This window comes from Thunnus thynnus, chromosome 8 (assembly GCF_963924715.1).
Source record: "Thunnus thynnus chromosome 8, fThuThy2.1, whole genome shotgun sequence".
In the NCBI taxonomy this organism is placed as follows: Eukaryota; Metazoa; Chordata; class Actinopteri; order Scombriformes; family Scombridae; genus Thunnus; species Thunnus thynnus.
In genome coordinates, this window is record NC_089524.1 from 9,854,635 (window position 1) to 9,874,965 (window position 20,331).

Below are 20,331 nucleotides of genomic sequence, written 5' to 3' on the forward strand. Positions count from 1 at the left end.
CTCTCTGGCAATCCTTATTCACATCCTACTGATTTGTTGTCTCCAACATAACATAAATCCTACATAAACACAAAAATGAACACATTAAAAAGGAGCGAGATGATCACCAGCATACACCAGCTGAACATTAAAATATTTATTTAGTAAAATATTTAAAATAAACAAAACAAAACTACATAAAATTATACAAGGATGTTTAAAGTACCTAACTTTGAAACATTGTCGCTTGAACTAAAAATGATAAAGCATCATGATAAATAATGGTACAATTTTTTGCATGTTTTCAATTTTTTTTTTTTCTTCTCCCCCCGTTTGAATTACATAAACTTTCAAGTTGTAAAATGCATTGCTACACAGTAATAAAAAAGTGCACACATGAAATTGAATACAGATTTTTTTTTTTTCTTTTGACACGTCGTACATAATTAAAAAGACACCTTGACTTTTAAAATCGTACCTTTTCTGCAAACACTTGTTAAAATTTGGCGGGAAGATGTGTTTTTTTTGGCACTTAATCAAACCAATAAAGGGATCGCAGCGCATTCTTCATATTTAGTGGATTATTAAGTTTACAGCCAGCAGATTTCTGTTTCTGTTGGCTAACATTGTTTTAAGTAGCATTTTTGGAAAAATATAAATACTTGTTCTCTACTGTGGGTAGCAAAGAAAAAAATTCTAAAGGCCAAGGTATCCCTTTAATCTTTTAAGATCCACTTGTTCGTCCCTCTGATTGCGTAACAGGTTGTCTGTAAACAAATTAAGACACTGGAATGACGTACCAAGCTGCAACACTTTTAGCCTTTTCTGTTAACTCTCAGAATCACTGACCAACCTTGAAGAAACACTCCTATTTACACTTGAGAATAAATTAATATTGCAATTTCTGGTATGTGTGTGTTCTCTTCATCTTCAAATGTCAAGTTTGCGAAGACTCATTCTGCTGAAGGAATCTCTGAAAATAGAAAGAAAAACACGTTTTTACTTTACATGGCCAAAAAGATCTGATTTCAAACTTTCCTCTAGGACTTAAAGTCCAGTGATTTTGGCTCAGATGTTTTCAAACTGAGGCGAGTTGAGAGTTGAGGGCGGGAGAGATGAGTCAAAGATGCTGAGTGAAGGTGAGTGGACGGGTGATGACATGCCGGTATTCTAAAAATTTACTTCTATTTAAAACTCCTCCTTTGGCTGATTTATCAACTATTATTTCCATTTTGAAGACCAAATCTGGTTTGTGAGGATGGTGAGAATGTGAGGTTTTGCACAAAATAAGACCACGATGTCCAGCAGTAGCTTTAATAGTATTTTCATCCACAGTTGTGTGACCCTAAAGGTTAAAAACTACAATCACTGATTATAAAAAGTGAATTTATTTATGATTTCCTAAAGTTGAATGTGTGTTTTTTTCTCTACTATTTTTCTTAACTGATAAACATACTTGCAAAGAAACGTTTTTCTGTTTTTCCTTTCTGGCAAACAGCTGCAGCTAACTATTATTTTCCTTATTGATTGCAGATTATTGTCTAATCAATTAATTGTTTTGTCTAAAAAGTCAGACAGTAGTGGAAAAAGCCCCAGGTGAAGTCTTCAAATGCCTTGTTTTGTCTGATTAAGAGTCCAAAACCCCAAAATATTCAATTTACAATTACATAAAAAAAGAAAAGAAGCACATCTTCACGTTTGTGAAGCTGGAACCAGTTTGGCATTTTTGCTTGAAGAATGACTAAAACAATTGTTGCCAATTCATTTTCTGTTGATCAATTAATCGACTTATTGTTGCCGCTCTACTGAAAATGCTTTTAAACTCCAGTGACCGGTGGAAACCACACAAATGACACAAGCACAGAACTCAAAACAGCATCACAAAAAGACCAAAACTACCTTGTCAAGCTGTCCGTTTGCTGCGTGATATTTACAGAGCAAAAACAAAGACTAGTTTAATTTACAATCAAAAACATTAGTGCACTCACACAGTGGTTCTCTCTCAAACACACACACACATAGAAACAGTGCCCGCGTTCAGTCCTACCTGTGTGAGTTGACCTGCAGGACAGGTTTATAAAGCTGAGGGATCTTTCTGTTGATGAGGGGCTGCAGCGACTCCTTCAGGCGGTGGTAGTTCCTCTCCAGCTCCCTCTGGTACTCCTTCTGGTCTGGACCGATCAGGCTCTTGTTCTTACGCAGGGCATCTTCACACCTTTGGGAGGAACGTCCATGAAATACATTGCAGGCAGGTAAATTCTGCGCTACACATCTGCTTGTTTTGTAAAAGAAGTATCAGCTAAATTAAAATGAACAGTCACTGAAATAGGCTGCACATCAGACAACTGCACCAACAGCAGCTTTCTGATTTATCACCTACAGTCAAAATATCCCTTTTTCACAGATAATTTTCATTATTTCTTTAAGATTGCTCTCTCATAATTATGTTCTTCTGTATTAAAGCTTGTGTCCCTCTGACTCCAACACGCTGTTCACAGGTATATGGAACATAAACAGCTCGTACCTCTTTGTGAAGTCTTTGAAGCAGAGCCGTAGCTTATTGTGGTGTCTGTATAGCTTTGGGTCACTGGGGATTTCTGACAGGAACACCTGAGCAACCTCCAGAGGACCCTGAGGAAAACAAATCATTTGATTAACAATCTATAACTTCACGTAACCTGAGAATCTTTACACATATGCAAAGAACTTGTATTCATTTTTAATCTTAAAATGTTACCTGGTTGACGGTGGTGCCCACTGATCCCTGCAGGACCATCTGCAGCATCTTGGCGTCAGCAGGGTCCTGGTGGGTGGCGAAGGCCAGCTCCTGAGTCTTCTTCTGCATGTCCTCTATCGCCACCTCGATGGGCGTGGAGATAATCTAGAGAGTGATGTAGAGACAAGTGCTTTTAGTGATATGGGTGAATGCACACAGCGAGGGTTGAATGAAAAAGCTCTCTCATCTCTTTTATGGCCACAAAATCTCCAAAATGTCATCTCTTCCATATCTTTATTAATAATTGTTTAGCTTGACTGCCTGAGTGAATGAAAGTGAAGGCTTCAGCAGGTCAGTGCCCTTCAACTTGTCTTCCAGTGAACTGGTTGTAAACTGTTCACCCACCTCCTCTTTGTGGATGATGTTGATGCGTGTCTTGATGTAAGGGAAGGCGTGGGAGGTGGTGAGGATGGTCTTGCGTTTAAACTGTTCGTGCAGGTCCCCGTGGGCCCGCCCGTCCAGAGTGAAGGGCGTGCAGTAGACGAAACGTCGCAGGTTGTAGTTCTTGTCGAAGTAGGTGATGCGGTCCTTCATCTCGTAGGTGTCGAAGTAGGGCTCCACGTAGGTGATCTGGATGAATGCCTGCGGAGAGAAAGACGGTTAAGTTTTTTAGGTCGTGTTTCTTCAGTTCTATCGGATACTCAGACTAAAAGCTTCAAGACTGTCAGCTGCCTTCACAAACTCCATTTATCCAATAATAACGTCCGACACAAACCTTATTTGGATCAAGCTTGCACTTGTCCACTGGGTTGGAGTCCTTAATGACTTCTACCTGGTCTTCTCCAAATCGCTCGCCATAGAAACCCTGAAAAGAAACACAACACGGAGCCTCGTTCAATGTTGGTAAAAGACTATTAACAACACATATACCTAAGAAGTAAAAATGAATAAAAAATATAGTTGAAAATGACATATATAATAGATGTATGTGATATCAAAACTTTTAATTGGGTCCTGGGATGAAACATTAAAAGAACATCACATGTAACTTGATTGCACTTGTTATGTATTACCAAATAGATCATTTCATGACACATCTTTGTGGTATTTACCTCCAGCCTGTGAGAGATTTCGGCCAGCTTGGTGATAGCGGGCTCTTTGTACACAAACTCCTGCTCGTCTAAGTCGCCGAATTTTGAACCATAAAATCCAACTCTGAAGTATGTACCAAACATCCTCTTTCCATCCTGCAGGCACAGGAAAATACATGTTGGTGCTGAGCAGAAACAAGACTTACAACCATATCTGAACAGTTTTATTTAATCCATACTTAAAAACTGTAAAAATGAAGAACTCCAAAGTATCAAAAGTCATCAGACTCCAGACAAAGATGCAGTGAAAACCATCAGCTCTTACAAGGGTGTTGCACAGTTGGAACATAATGTAAATTACAACCAAATGACAGCTTTGTTTATGTTGTTGCTCTATATTCTGATGAGAAATCCATCCCCTTTAGTTCACAGTGTAAGTAGAAACAGTTCAAGGGTAAGATAAGGAAGAAAAATCATTGCTATACTGCGACAACACGTTTCATCATCCATACAGCAATCACATCCAACTGCAAACATTATAAAACCTGACTAATAACAGTTTCATGTAACATGTAATTTCTGTTTATTCTGCTCATTGTGATGCAGGTTATCGAGGTGTATAAAAGTGTTTTAAAAGAAGCTGGTGTCAGATACGAAGCAGCCGAGAGGAAGTCAGCAACCTCGACATCATCATCCATATATTTAGTCAACGGTAACTAAAATCCCACAGTAAGAAGCAGGCAGGACATTTTGCATCCATTTGTAGAAGTTCCACTTTTTACAAGCTTGTTCTACAGCTTCTCCTCCTCTACAGCTGAGGACAGGCAGGCAAAGACGACAAAAGATCAGCATGAAACAAACAGCCTATTTTAAAATCTCCCGTTTATCAGCCGGCAGCATATTCACATGGGTATAGAAGATTAGACTCCTAAATGGGTATAATATTCAATTAAGTGAAGTCAACATCGACTCTGACTTCTTTCATTTTGCCTGCTTTGATAAAAATAGATCAAACTGCAAAGAGGGTTGCTAAAAAGCAGCCATAGACGGCATAAATCAGCCACAGAAGTCATGAGCAGAGAAAGAGAACAGAGGAAACATTGAGAGAAAAGTCTCTGCAGAACAAAAAATGAGTCCCCCCGTCCCCCCCCACCCGCCCTCAACCAAACCCTGACCTGAACCACTCCAAACCAAAAACCCAAACACCCCATTATATCAAAGGAATGTCCGGCGTTAAGAAAAAATCATCAAATGCAGAAACTCACACTTTTGTTCTGCACAGATCTCTCTACTTGGAAAGAGCATCCAGAGAGCAGCTCCACATTAAAGTACATAAAGTCAGGAAGTACAGCATGTCTGACACAGTCGTGAGAGAACGAGTATGTATGTGTGTGTGTGTACGACAGGAGAAAGACAGAAACTGCTGATGAATTGAGGAGTTCTGTATTCGACTTCTAGTACAAGATAATCAAATAAACCCTTTTCTTAGCTACGTGTTTGATGCAGATCTAAAAATAAATAAATGATGTACTTCCACTTCATCTGCTGACTTCAAAGAAATTAAAAGCAGGAATTTAAGAAGCCCTGAAAACTAAGAAACTTACCACAAGACACAATTAAGTAAAGTGGGAAGGAAGGGTCGGCAACCAGGGAAATCAAAAAGGAGAAAACAGAACAAATTTTAATCAGGATTGGGTTCCTCCAGAGAATTTCAAAAAACAACACAAACACAAACTAACACAAAAAAAAAAGATGTCATCATCACCAACAGCAAAATGATCTCCATTGACTTAGAGAAAGGATCTAGACCATGCAAAGGCAGACAGTTACGAAGAAAAAAAACAAGTCAGAAAGACAAAGAAGTGAGAAATAAAGATCCACAACCTTCAGAAACACACCATGCACTTTCAGTGCGGTTCCCAAAAGGAACGAGGAGCGCTCTGTCCGATTCATGCAACAAACCATGAGAACTTAGAGGTTAATACTGTTAACGAAAGAAAGCAAATGGATGAAAAAAATAAATAAAATCAGGGGTCGATTTAGTTTGAACTATAAAAGAAAGGGCGAGAATAAGAACTAATCAAAATCAAAAGGGATAAATCAAGTAATCCTGAGATTACTGTGAGTTGAACCCTCTTGGAAAAAAAAAACCTGACTGCCTCGAAAATTTGGTTTCCAGCTTCAAACCAATGCAAGTTTTTGCGACACCTTATGTTTTAAAAGGCTCATTTAAATTGTGTGTGGAAAGAATGACCCGTGACTAAAGCAGGGAGGCTAGCAGATAAAAACAGTGCACTGAAATCGAGCCCTGGGTTTGAAGATGAGATGAGATGAAGTGTGACAGTGGGACGATGCCAGTCGTGATGAGTGTGTTCTGACTGACACACCAGCAGACAGACAGGAGATGAGGACGAGGGAGAGTGCGGATTGTGCGGGTGATGCATTCACTGGAGACTTTTATCATTAGTGTCAGACACTGTGGCTCCCATGCACAGCCTACCAACACTGTCAACGTTAAAAAAAATAAAACACAAGCTCCTCTTGCACAGTGAGAGGAAGGAGGCGACAGGAAAACAGTGAGGGTGTTGCTGTATGTACACAGCAGGTGTCCCCGGTGGGGGCAGACAGTTAACATTGTCTGCAGGTGTTAATGGATTGGATGTATGTAACAAAGCATAGAGAGCAACAGGATGCCCACGGCTAGCAAATAAAAAGATGAAGAGTAGATAAAAAATATATAAAGATAAACAACATGAGCAGGGCCAAGCAGGAACCGTTTAGCTACCTACCTCCCAGCCAGTACTCTGTGTGACAAAGAGAATACAGGACATGTGAACGACAACACACATACACCCCCCCCACACACAGTGTAAACACTCACACACGGTGGTGTTACAGCGAAGAGGACCGACTCTTTGAATTAGTTACTAGCAGTCGAACTGGAGCGCAGAGCGACTGGCCTCTGATGAAAATATGAAAACTTTTTTCTCAAGCAAACATTTTATTTTTTTATAGAATGAAGCATTTTTTTTGCCACCAAGAAAAAAAAACACAACTGGAGTCTCTTCCCACATCTCATGCATCCTCAGTTTCATACTTTACAAATATAATAAAGCATGCAAGGTATCTGACAAAGTATAAATAAATAAATAAGTACACTGGGATTAAAAATGCCAAATAATGAAATCATGCAAAGCTGTGTCTGTGTAAAGGCTAATGTTTATGGAAACATCAGTACATTATTTCAAGGATATTTTCAGTTGTGTTTGGTGTCCAGTTACCATTTTACTCGTATGAAGACCATGATAAATGCAAAGTGCTCTGGAGCATTGAAGATGAGAAGTGTTGCTAACGATCCTTTGCACTTAGTAGCCTGTTGTGTTATTGATCTCATCGCAGAAACTTAACCTTTCTATACTGCTTCATAAATATGAATAAAAAAAAACTAGTTTGTAACCTCATATAACCCAGATGTGACCATTTCATAGCAGGAAACTCAACATCATATCTGGGTTACATTAAACTTCTTTTCTCTTCTGGTTCCTGTATAAATCCAGAAGCAGCTTCACACCTTCAGCTACTGGAGTACAGAGAGGACAGCTACACCGTATGTGTGTGTGTGTGTGTGTGTGTGTGTGTGTGTATTTACCTGATGAACAATTTTGCCAAAGGCTTCCTGTAGTTTACCATGAATGGTGGCTAGCTTCTTTGCATCTCTGTTGGCTTCATGGATAGGGATCAGTACCTTGTACACTTCGTTTACCGCCTCGTACATGCCGGCCTGAAAGGGAGCGCAAGACAAACGTTAATGTGGTACAAAAAACCCCCCCAAAACAACAAACAACACCTTAAAAACATATTTTAGGATCTCTTGACAAGTTACATTGGCATCTGACTTCAGCCTTTGTATTGTATGTTATGTGTTGAATAGCTTCTGTAAAGAAGATTTTGGATAAATAAACCTCTGAATGCAATTTTGTTTTCATAAAAATGTTTCTTACTTGCTCCAAAATCCCTGACTTGATCTATAGCATCCTTGTCAACATCCATATATCTAATAACCCATCTATCCTTCTTTTATTCTCACCATGGAGAAAGAGGCAGCAGCCTGCTCCAGGAGTCCCACGAGGCCGATTTCAGTGAAGTATTTCCCTGAGCAAATGCCCTCCTCGTCTGGGGACACCACGTCATCAGAGACAGCAGATTCCTCCAGCACATTGGAGGAAATGTTCTGGAGCACGTATGCACAAATACAAGAAAGGTAATACAAGTACACACATTAGTGTACATTTCTCATGCTAAAAAGTACAGGCTGACACACACACACACACACATACATTACAGCTATCCAGAAATGTCCTTACCTGGAAGGTGACACAGCCGACAGGTAGATACTTGCGGTCCTCCAGCATGCTCAGGTATTCTGCTACCAAGGCAGCGCTGTGCACCAGACACTGGGCGGCCTCAGCGTGGTTGTTCCTCTCCGAGTGTTTTCCCGCCATGTTCTGGAGCCACGTTAGCCGCAGGTCTGGTGATGTCTGGTAACCTTTTGCAATCCTGCAGATGGACGAGGACGACACACAACAAACCAGACATGAAAGCACAAAAACAACAAGATATTGATAATAACAGTGAATAAATGCACTTAAAAGCAATCAAGAAATGTTCGCTTGAGTCTGCACGTGTTCTGTACCTGTACATGAGATCTATGAGCATCTCAGGATCTTCCTGGTGCTCCTTCATCTTCACCGTGTCAGACAGGATCATGTGCAAGTTAAAAACAAGGTCCTGGACCTGGAACAAAAGAACAGAGCTTGAGTTAAATAGGCTGGTTCCCCAATATTTTATCTTAAAAATAAGATTCAAAAATAGTAAAAACGAGTAAATCAGTAAAAATAAATAAATAAATCAACTATGGGAAGTAAGTTGTCAGCCAATTCACATTCTTCTCACACTCTGATTGACAATAAATGGATTAATCAGTACCTGGTCTGGAAAGGTGGTTTCCCTCAGCTCCAGGTCCTCCTCTGCGTAGGTGAGGATGGTCTTTAGAGAGCGACGCAGGAACTCCTCGTTAAAATTCTGCGATGTTCCCACGAGCGAGGACAGAGACATGGTCACCTGCATCTTCACCCTCGCAAAGTTCTGAGAGTGCAACCACAAAAAGAAGAAAGTTTTGGGCAAAAAAAAAGTCAACCAGTGTTTAATTGACAGATGTGCAGATGTCCCTTTTATCTTGAAAAGGTCTTTGTGTGAAAAGTGTGACATCACTGTCCCAAGACAGATGATGCATGCACCATTAAGTGGGCCTGAACTGAACAACTGTGGGGAATGTTTGGTTTTGTTCTAAGAAAAACTGGAACACATTTAGGAATACAAAAACAAATAAAATTAAATAACTATGAACTGGCCAACCGACAGTAACATTTTCATCGACAAATGTTATCCATTAAGTAAAGGCAAAATACCAACACATAACATTTTGGGTTGTAAAGTTTTAGTTCTATATTTTACTCACGTTGCCAATCTCAAAGTTTTGCCTCATGAGGAGGTAGAGGGAGGCGCTGGCGTGGGCCCTGATAGTACTGATGCTGCTGCTGCAGCTCCTCAGCAGTCGCAAACACAGGTCAGCGCACTGCTCTGTCTCCTCCTCGAATAGCAGTTCAGGAAACTACACAGGCGGAGAGAAATACACCCAAATTGAAACAATATAGACAAATATATTAAGTGCAAAGTCCTAAAAGACAATGTTAGGATGAAAGGAAATAAAGAACTTTAATAGAAAGTCTAGTAGTCTCACCTTAGACACCAGAGCCCTCTGTGTGGCAAAACAGTGCTGGAGGTAGAGGGCGCTCTGGTTGCAGGCCATGCTGTGGAGCAGCACCTTCAGCACCCCACCCAGGATACTCTCCTTAGACTCTGTCACTGATACCGTCTGGAGGGGAGAGGGTCGCATTTACAGTTATTATAGGAGCACACAGGTGATCACAGCACCCGCAATGACAGACGGAACACAAACATTACGACAAAATGCAAAATTTTCCAGCTTTGGATCTGCATGTTTGGGTTTATGTATGCTTGTTAACCAAGAGATATTTGTGTGTGTACTCATACAAATTTGCGTTGTGCAAGAGAAAATATAGAAAGCCTTGTTCGCTTGCATACCTGTACAATGATCTCCAAAGTATCGAGAATAATTAAGTTGGCCTCCGTCGCGAGGTTACCGTCAATAAGTGCTTCGTGTTCCAACTCAGCTCTGGTCCTACAATCAAGAAACCAGAAACCACAGTCACAAGATGATTACTAACTCTCAGATTGCGATGATGATGTACCCTTGAATGTTGCATGAGCTTCCAGTCACCAAATTCAAGCCATTGCCCATAATCACAAACAATGTAAGAGTCTTTGTGCGGAAGAAAAAGTTATGTGCAGAGTAGAATTTTCTTTTTTTCCCCTCATTTTCTTTAAGTGTAACTGATGACTATGATATTTTCATACAACAGCAGCACAAAGTTGATTAAATCTGTTTGTCTTCATCCATGTAAAAATCAAATATTGCATTGCAAGATGCCTTTTAACCTGCATGTCATACTCTTCAACCTTTTCAGACGATCCACAGCAACCACATGTAGACAGTTAGGCTACATCTATCACTTCCCTCACAGAGAGTTAAGAGGTTAAAAAGGGATAGAGGAAACTATTCTTCATTACTTAGTGATTTCACAGCTAAGTCATTCATTTCTTGTCTACAGCTGGCACACTAGGCCTGATCATTAGATATCTTCATGTCTTAAATCAGAATCTGACTGTTATTTTTCAAATCAAACAGATCATCTACGACAAACAACGACGTCTACATTTGTCTTGCTTTTTGCTGCAGGAGCAACCAGGGAAACACACGAGACGAGTCAAGAGCCCCAAAACAAGAAGCACACTGGTTAAAAAAAGCAAAACAGACCCACTGCAACCACTACCAACCCTGAGACAGACATTGTTACCGGGGGCAGGGGGACTGATTGGGATGAGGGGGGGGGGTTTCAAGGATCAGAACCAGGATCAGGGGATCTCTGATGGTGCATTCATGAGCATGTGTGAACACTAATGTGGCCCACACGGACAAAAAAAACTGTAGCTGGGAAATTTTATTATTAGGAAAATTGAATGTGGACATTCATTTTGTGTCCATCGCAATGGTCAAACTTTCCACATGCGTTTGAATACACCATAATCAAGGAACTAAAGCAAAGGGGGAATTCAAAAGGAGCACACAGCAAATGTGGACCATACAATACCTGACTGATCTGTGACTCCTATATAAACACACAGCGACATGAGAGAACAAATGGAAATTAACAGAAAACAAAGGCTGGAGCTGAATTAACAAAAGAACAGAGAAGAAATCAAAAATTCACACCCAAAAAAAAAGCACAAAACTGTATCTTTTGTCACCATTTGACAAAAAAAAAAGTATAGTTCCAGTGGCATAAGATACAAAAGTGTGTTTTTTTTTTAAAGTGCATGCAACACAGATATCTGTAGTTGCTGGGCAAACATGGAAATACTTACAGTTGGATTTAGACTGCAATGATATTTTAAATAAATCGGATTCTGTTCATATGTAAATCCAGCAACACATATGGAAAATAAAAAACGAACAATGAATGGGCTTCAGCACGACTTGATGATCGTGATGGCGTGTATTACTGGATGGATTTGAGCTGTCGTATCATGTTTAGAGGATTAAAAGATGATGGTTTAAACACTTATTTCACACTTCAACATTTTACGTAATGTAGTCGTAGGTGCTTCTAAAAGATTCTACTTAAAAGAAAATGGAAATGGAGCACATGAGGAGCTTGATATTTAAAGTGGGGATGAAAATTTTTGTGCGTTATGTACATCTTTCATGCAAAAATAACCTCTGAGAGTCTTGTTTAAAGGGAACAAAAACCATAGAAGACAGTAAAATAATCGTCTTGGGGTCTCTTGGGAGTAAGTTTTTATGAGACATACAGCACCAGACAAAAGTTTGAACACACCTTCCCATTCCCTTGAATGAGAAAATGTTTCCAAAACTTTTGACTGGTACTGTAAATCAAGAAAATAAGAATTAGAAAAATGGATTAAGGCTAAGACAAAACATACTTGTCCATCTTCTCACTGTTCTGTCTCCAGTGGGTCATGTCCTTCCTCCAACGCAGATTCTCCTGACTGCCAAATGCACTGCCAGATGGACTCCGCTCTGAATGGTGGTGAAAGGATTATTTGCTTTTTATTGATGGTGAAAGAAGGTGTGTACACAGTGAAACGTGACTGACTTTGGTTGAATGACTGTAGCTTTATCTACAGAACTATTGAAGCATGTGTGGAGGGTTTATGCTTTACATTTGTTAGTATGTGGTTCTTCCTGCTTGTGTGTGTGTGTGCGTGCATCCAGGATATGCATGTGTGTCAGTGAATGCGTGAGATTGTTCCCCCACCTAGCTGTCCGCGGCTGCGTCGTACCATCTCCTGTCTCGCCCCGATGCTACCCAGTATGGCCTCCTCCAGCTTGGCCTTCATGTCTTTGGACTTCTTAAAGGTCAGGCTGTTCATTCGCTCAAACGCCTTCTTCCCCTGCATGGTGAACACAACATGGGCCTTGTATCCATGACGCAGAGGGTGAGCGGACGGATAGAGAACACAGCAGGGAAGTTATTTGCAGCAAAGCACTCAGCAAGCAAAGCAAGTTAGTAGGATAAAAGCAAATGTGCGAGCAAAGGAAAGCGAACAGCGAGCAGATAGCAGAGCGGGAAGAGCTTGAAATACACAGAGAGAAATAGATGGTTGTAGCATAGAAAGTAGTAAGTTGGCGGATTTTATTATTTTATCAGCACATTCAGTAGCCAAAGCATATTAGCCGCAGAGAAACTGATGTTCGGTATGTAAGAATACAGCAGGAGTCATCCAAAGAAGATTTACAAACTTACAAAAAAGAAAGAGTGTAGTCGGTGTTGGTCTTACCTTGTACTCAAAGCAGGAGACGCAGAGGTAGAGGAGATCCAGCAGGCGGTTCAGCTGGGACACTGACAGGTCTGTGAACCACTTCTGTAACACCAGCTCATCAGCGTTCTTCAGCACCCACAGCAGACAGATAAGCAGACTACGACTCGACTCGGCTGAGAAGCTTCCGTGCTGACGACTCGCCTGAGGAGATGGATCAGGAGGAGAAAAAGAGGACAGAAAGAACAAAAAGAAGAGAGGTATTATAAGAAACGACAGCTTATGGTTTGTTTAAGATTTTGGAATAATCTGCAGTAGTAGGACAATTAATTATAGACAACTGTATTTTACAATTTTAGGGCAATTTGGTGATATTAAATTCTACTGTATTGTAGGAGACAAAGTATAATTAAGAGAATCACTATGTCACTAATCACTAGGTTACCTGCGAGTTGAGCAAGAAGCTGCTTGGTCGGGAGATTGGAGAGGCGGTGCAGGTGCCTGCTATTGCCATGGCGACCGTCTGACTGATCATGCTGTTACCCTCTCCCTCTGCCTCTTCTCCACCGCTGCCCACCGCCGCTCCCTGGTGACCTCCTGGCCGACCCCATTGGTTATGGGACTCTAGTGATGCGAAAAGGAGAGAAAAGAAAGTTTGAATGATCAGTTAACGTTACTTGGAGACACCACAGGAATATGAAAACTGCAAAAAAAAAACTCTGCAATAAATGAGTGAAAAAGAGGTTATGTTGTTGTAATTAAGGAAAAAATAGGATGGTTCAAAGTTATTGATAAGGGAAACCTCCAGTGACTCCTACCGGATCTACAAACATGACAATAACTGCTACAGTATTTATGAAACCTCTCTGTACTCTGAATCAGGTGGCCTTACAAAAGAGGACAGACTTTTTCAAACCACTTTATAACTGGAGTTTAAGTGACTGTTGACATTCAAACATTTATGAAAGTGTAACTTCAATATAAGCCTAGGGAACACATGTTCACCAGGCTAGGGGGCTTAAAGGAGAGATAAAATGTCATATAGAGATGAAGTGACGTTAGAAATCAGCTAGTACATTAAGTTAGAGGGCAGCATCCTTTAGATGTCAAATGATAACCTCATCTGATTCAAAAGATATGCTATTAAAAGGTCATGCTGTAACTTAAGAGCTGCATTTGTTTGAAATAGACTGGAGTATTTGGCAGGTTGCCACATTACCTCTCATAACATTACTCAGATTATGTGCTGCTGACTGAACAATGGAAATACAGTTAGATGTGGTAACTGACACATTTGACAGCGGGAGAGAAAGAACAAAGATACAGTTCCAAAAAAAGATATTCCATATTAATAACCATGCTAAAGAAGATAACATATAAATATCAGATTTGTTTCAGTTTTCAAAGAGAAACCATTTAACTTTTGACAAAATTATCCACTACTCGTATCCTTGTTAAATTACTAAGTTTTGCTCTTAATCAGTACCTGTAAAGTCATGGAGTTGTGGCAGTGTTTCCATGACGATGCCAATCAGAGGCAGGTAAAGCATGGCGACCCGGGCCTTGACCTCAGGATCGGCGTAGCGCGGGTCGGAGTCATGGCTGGACAGGAGGTTATGAACGACACTGACCACTTTCTTATGCAGGCCAAACATCCTGGAAAATAGAAAAGAGGCAAAAACAGGAAAAAAATAAAAACGTGGAACCCATTTACACCCCCTCACACCCCTGCTTGTACTCTTCGATCTGCAGACCAGCTGTTGCTCTCGGTCCCCAGGGCAATGCTTAAGACAGAGGGTAGTTTTAGTTAGAGTTTTCCTTTTTGTTTTATGCTTTTATTAAATTATTTATTCTTAAGATTTTTATTAATTGTCTTTTATCTCTGTTTCTATTTCTTGATTGCATTGAAATTATTCTAATTTGTTATTGCACTGAGTTTTCTGTTTTTATGTCTGTGAAGCACTTATAAAATTTTTATTATTGTAGTAGTTTATTATTATTATTTTATCTTAAGTATGAAAGGACAAAGGGTGATAGCGAAAAAGAGAACACGCATTAAAATAATCTTGTATAACCATAACTCAATCCCATGCTTTTATAACATGTACACACTCATTTACGAGTCAGCAGGCTTATCTCTCACCAACAGAATCGGAAACGTTAACCTTCCTTTCTTTACAATATATGGCAGTTTATCGGGTATGAGTCCTGCTCAAACAGACAGACAAAGACACAAACAATGACACCCATCCATAAAAATTACATGATTCGTGAGGACCTTCCACTATCATTCCTTAATCCCTGAAACTCAAAATACCATAATTCTGACCCAAAAACACATCCTCACTCACACAAAACAACTCTTACACATATACTAACCCTTCATTGTCTGGGTCCAGTATTACAGACAGTTCAGACAGTACCAGTCCAGCCAGATAGTGTTGCTCTCTGAAGGGGACAGACAGCTCGAACATGTTGGCTATCTTTTGGTCCTGGACATGTGTGGAGAACCCAGAGCTCTGTGGCAGAGAAGAGAGGGAATTGCAATGGGACAACCAAACAAGAGAGACATCTTTAATATATTATTTGTGATTAACTTTGACTATAACTAAAGCCGAGATGATCTGACAAGACAGTGTACGATTCCTCTCCGTCCCTGTTTGTCTGACCTGTGAAGTTGCGGAGGAGACGGAGGGGGAAGGCGAGGCAGGCGGAGTGAGCAGGCTGCAAGGCAGGTTGAGGGTGACGTAGTGTTCGTGGCTGCAAACGATTCTCAAGAAATCGAGCCTCAAAGACTCCAATGTCGGGTTCTGCAGAGTGTAAAGCTTTGTGGACACCTGGAGGGAAGAAACAGTCCACATGGGTGTACATAATAAAAGAAAGCACAAAGAAATACATCTTAAAAGAACGGGGCTGCTGTCAAAATAACTGAAAATCTTGAAACGTAAATGAGTCCTTGATGTATTCTTAATGCTGTGAAGACACCTGAAATGCTTTTAAGGAATCTAAATAAGGCATTTACCTGCTTCCAGTATGCCCTGATGAGGGTGAAGACAAAGCCTCTGTCCATGACCGACAGCAAATCATTGAGAAAGAAGGCCAGGCTTGTATTTAGTCTCTCCACCAGTTCCAGATCCTGATGATGACAAACACAAGTCATGAACTGTTCCAAGAAACATTCACTCATTCACACACACATTCATACACTGATGGCACAGCAACAATTTGGGGTTTGGTATCTTGCCCAATGACCCTTCCACATGCAAACTGGAGGAGCTGGGGCTCAAACCACCGACCTTCTGTGGACAGTGGACAACGCGCTCTACCTCCTGAGCCACATATTACATTGTTTTATACCAGCAGGAAATTATTCAGTATATGTGCTGTGCCTAACAGAAAAACAGCAAAATGGTTTTTTTTCCAAAGATTCAATGGTTAAATTTGGTTGTCTGAGGTATTCTGGGAAGTGTTTCACCCTCATATACCCTTACTTTTAATTCTGTGCAGCTCTGAGTAGCTGTTTCCTTTGTGCATTGTGTTGCAGAATAGTGAATAGTGTCCTTCAACGGCACACCTGAAAATCAGTATGCATGCCAACTGTTTTGAGTATTCGAAATATCCAGTGTAAACAAACTCTATACATACTAAAAATCTGCTTGGAATTAGTGTGTAGTATGGATTTGGTTTATTATTATATATATTTATATATTATTACAGTTTATTGGAGCCAATTGTGAAACACAACATGCTAAGATATCGTATACACTCTATAACTCTGGACAGACTAATATGTAAAATTCCTATATTCCTTTAACTTTCCAGACATATTCCCTGACTTTACCTGCATCCACACAACATTTAAAGCTCCATGATATTTCTGAAATTACATGTCATTACAAATGACATGAACGGCAAACCTTCATTAGTCATTAGTTACCTTCTGAAAACGAGACACGATGTCACCGGCGATGGTGCTGACCAGGGCTGTGATGTCATCCATAAAACGTTCTGGGAATCTGTTCTTTCTGGGCGACTCTAAGCGGTCAGCGAAGTAAAGGTGGTGGATAATGCTCTTCACCTGTGGTTAAAGTGTTTATCAGGATTAAACACAGCATGATGTCATGTCTAGTAATGTCTTATAGGGTTTCCATTAGGGTAAAACCTGTTTTTAAGTGTTTTCTTACCATGAGTTCAAAGAAAAACCAGGCCTGTTGTAGAGCGCCTTCCCTGACGCTTCCACTGCTCACCACCCACTGGAGGGCTAACTCCTCATGGAAGAGCTGGGTAGGACAGGAACGTAGTATAACACAGAAAAAGAGGTGGAGAGGGATGGTAAGAGAGGGAGAGGGAAACAGAATGCAATAAAGCTAGACAGAGAGAATGTGAGACTCCAGGATAAGAGTCACTATCTAGCTTAACTTTAACTATATGTGGGTCTACATGTTGTGAACTTGTGAACAGATCATTCAGTAAATATACTGTAAACAAGGTTCCAAAATTGAGTAACTTAATGGGGATATGACATGAAATTAAACTTAACTGGCTATAGATGTATGTTGGTAAGTAAATGTCCCTTCAAACAATCATTGTTGCTGTCTCTATCTCAAATGAACCTGCTGACAGGTATCAACTGTGGAACCCAAAATTCTAACAATTATTGATTGGCAATATTATTCTCTAGTCCAGTAGAGCTCCTGCACCCCCAACACTGAAAATTAACTTGATTAAAGACAGAGTGAGATTATATAAGATGTTACAATTCAGGTTACCAACTTCAGAAAATCTAAATTCATACACTAAAAATAATCACCAAAATGTAATTTTCAATTGTGGGCAACAATTCTTACTTTTAAGAAATGATGAGAAAATGCACTCTTATCACCATGCAAATTAAAGTATTTCAAAGTAAGATCTTGATAATGCTGCACAGCTGAAAAATATTTCTTTCTCTTTCTTTTTTTTTTTTTACATGGAGAGAGGAAAATTCCTTTTTTTTACATGGTGAGAAGAATGTATTATTCTTCATTTCTTCCAAGTTTTATGTATTTATAACTTGTTTCTGTGTGCATGTTTTTGTGCAGAACCAACATTCAACAGTGTCTGGCTGACTCGAGATTACAGTCTGGAAAGTCTTCTCTATTTTTGTTGACATATTATAAAGAGAGGATATCCCAATTTTAAATTGTTATGATTTAAACATTTCTACTTCTTTAAAGTATGACAACCAAGTATGGCTCAGTAGTGACAATTAAGTAGACTCCATTCATGGAGGAAGAAGTGAAATGCAGTTGAAAGCTCTGAGGAAAACAGCTAGTAAGTAGACCTTGAATTAAGAGGTTTTTTGTGAAACAACTACTTTAATATTGGTATATTCCATTGAGGATTGTAGCCTGATAGCTATCTGACTACAAAGTAGCCACCTGTATGTGTTTCTGGTTATCTCTAGTGGTGTGATAGCAAACTGGAAGGCACACTGTGATGCGCTTTCTTAAATGAAAACCAAACACAGTTTGCACTCAATGTTGGAGGGAATAGTACACAATGAATTTAGACTTCCCAGACTAAGCGGATGGAAAAACTCCTTGATACATTCAAAAACAAGAGGCAGATCAGTGACATTCAGCATTCAACAAGACTCCACAACCACCAAATACAACATAAACCAATCCAGAGGCACACATCCACAGACAAGACAGGTGAGGAGGCGAAGAAGAGGTGGGTGGGGTGGGCTCCTCCCCCAGTGCAAGTGGCTCTACCTTTTTTGTGGGCAACCGTCCTGTTAAAGTTTGCAAGAAACTGGCGCTCTCTGTGTGCGAAGACATGCGATTGCCACAGCGCTCCATGGCCTATGGGTGGGATGAATGGAACGGTGACAACAAGGTTAGTGGAGGAGCAACAGGAGCGTGGGGTTGCACCTTTTTTCCTCAGCACACAGGGAAATGTGTCTGCTGGGTCACACGTATCCACACACACACACACACACACACACACAAACAAACTACACGCACACACACAAACACAAACTTGCACACCTGATCTTTCACACTGTCAAACATGAAGACACAAAACAATTAAACAGGACAGGGCTACAACACAAGTGTTGTAGCCGTAATCTAAAACATTCTGAAACATTGCTATCTTGATACCTTGAAGGTGGGATGCAAAATGGCTACATGAAGGACCATGATATCGAGCAAAGACATCAGATTGTTTTTCTCTTCCTTGATGTTACAGCCATTGCTTAATGATGCGCCATTTTGCATCCCTCCAGGTGAGTACAGTACTTTGAAAATGTAAAAGTTCTTCCTCTGAAGGCCTTATTCTTGGTAGGCAGCCTAACGTAATGCTCCATTCCAGGTTAAATGCTGACATACTCTGTCACATTTATTTTTATGTAATAATCTAGCTGTGATTGCACGATGTACAATATAATATATAATAATAATAATATATGTACAATATGCAATATTAAGTGTATCTTGGTTTCTTGATATTCATAAATCTGGATGTGTAAATTAGTGACAAACAAAAGTTAATGTCATGACAACTTAACATGACAGAGGACATGACGTCACATGAGGATGGAAAGTGGAGCAGACAAAAGAACGCACACATGGGAGACAGACACACACTCACGCTCACAGATATACCATGCTCCAGTGACACAGTGAGTGAATCTAGGTTAGTACAAAGTCATGCAGGGAAGTTAGTTGATAGTGGAGACTATGAGGTTAAAGCAGAGAGACTGAATAGAAGCGGGAAAAGTGCTCGAAGAGAAATAATAGATGGAATAAAATGAATGGAAAAAAAAAACTCTCTACTGCTGATGGAGATGGTTTCTAACACTACTCTTTTTCTCTACTACTCCGACAATCATCTGCAAAATACTCACACGCAAACAGAAGACAGTACGTCCCTGTTTCAGGTTAGCATTAACTGACCACTGTAAACCCAGAACGGCCAACGAGCTTCACATGGAAAGAAAGGGAGGCTTACAATGTCCATGGACAACTCTGGTATCAATTAAAAACTGGCACGGCAGCATTTGGATTTATGTGTCTTTTCATGCAACTACTGAGAAAAAGAGAGGTGTTAGATGTGAGCTGAAACACTAGTATGAGAGGTAGAGGGGTCATGGAGGCGGCTGTGACTCCCATGTGTGGGATCATGGGAGGGTTGTGATTGTAAGTTTAGCAGAATACTGTAATATTCTAAAGTTTTGGTCTTTTTTGTCTTTGCGCTACACTAGCCACTTTGTACACAGTTGAGAAATCTCTCTAGTTTGGAGAAAAATGGTTGGCAATCATAGTCATGTGACTTAAAACTACTGAAAGCTGTTAGACGAAAGGTTGAGCTGATAAATGCAGGATGTGATCATGACAACACAAAAAAAGAGAACATTATAAATACCCATTACGGGAGGATAAGGGTTGTCCCTAAGCTTCACGTTCCTTTTTAGCAAAGTACAAAAATAAACCAAAACTCCAAATATCCCAGTATCCCTTCAAGGTGAATAGGGTGAGTTATTTTTGTAGTGAGCAAAGTGGAGGACGGGGCATTCAT

At 40.1% G+C, this 20,331-nt stretch overlaps 1 protein-coding gene across 18 annotated transcripts in view; it reads right to left on the minus strand.

The window, feature by feature from the left end:
- Window positions 1–121: 121 nt before the first annotated feature.
- The window catches only part of dock7 (dedicator of cytokinesis 7), a 50,852-nt gene continuing 30,642 nt past the window's right edge, over window positions 122–20,331 (minus strand). For 3 of the 18 annotated variants that reach the window (XM_067596401.1, XM_067596398.1, XM_067596412.1), the window contains 28 exons: window positions 18,525–18,614; window positions 16,953–17,048; window positions 16,706–16,846; window positions 15,791–15,904; window positions 15,438–15,605; window positions 15,148–15,287; window positions 14,255–14,424; window positions 13,214–13,392; window positions 12,790–12,972; window positions 12,267–12,426; window positions 11,932–12,028; window positions 11,079–11,096; window positions 9,952–10,048; window positions 9,587–9,721; window positions 9,305–9,457; window positions 8,773–8,931; window positions 8,480–8,580; window positions 8,151–8,343; window positions 7,874–8,017; window positions 7,436–7,567; window positions 6,576–6,590; window positions 3,808–3,933; window positions 3,471–3,560; window positions 3,101–3,337; window positions 2,717–2,860; window positions 2,504–2,610; window positions 2,027–2,194; window positions 122–952 (listed from right to left, as the gene is read on the minus strand). In XM_067596401.1, coding sequence (XP_067452502.1) covers window positions 910–952; window positions 2,027–2,194; window positions 2,504–2,610; window positions 2,717–2,860; window positions 3,101–3,337; window positions 3,471–3,560; window positions 3,808–3,933; window positions 6,576–6,590; window positions 7,436–7,567; window positions 7,874–8,017; window positions 8,151–8,343; window positions 8,480–8,580; window positions 8,773–8,931; window positions 9,305–9,457; window positions 9,587–9,721; window positions 9,952–10,048; window positions 11,079–11,096; window positions 11,932–12,028; window positions 12,267–12,426; window positions 12,790–12,972; window positions 13,214–13,392; window positions 14,255–14,424; window positions 15,148–15,287; window positions 15,438–15,605; window positions 15,791–15,904; window positions 16,706–16,846; window positions 16,953–17,048; window positions 18,525–18,614 — 3,600 coding nt within the window. In that variant the 3' untranslated portion in view covers window positions 122–909. Of the gene's footprint in view, window positions 1,899–2,026; window positions 2,195–2,503; window positions 2,611–2,716; window positions 2,861–3,100; window positions 3,338–3,470; window positions 3,561–3,807; window positions 3,943–6,575; window positions 6,591–7,435; window positions 7,568–7,873; window positions 8,018–8,150; window positions 8,344–8,479; window positions 8,581–8,772; window positions 8,932–9,304; window positions 9,458–9,586; window positions 9,722–9,951; window positions 10,049–11,078; window positions 11,097–11,931; window positions 12,029–12,266; window positions 12,427–12,789; window positions 12,973–13,213; window positions 13,393–14,254; window positions 14,425–15,147; window positions 15,288–15,437; window positions 15,606–15,790; window positions 15,905–16,705; window positions 16,847–16,952; window positions 17,049–18,524; window positions 18,615–20,331 lie in introns of all 18 variants that reach the window. The other 15 variants (XM_067596409.1, XM_067596413.1, XM_067596405.1 and 12 more) reach the window with 10 other exon arrangements.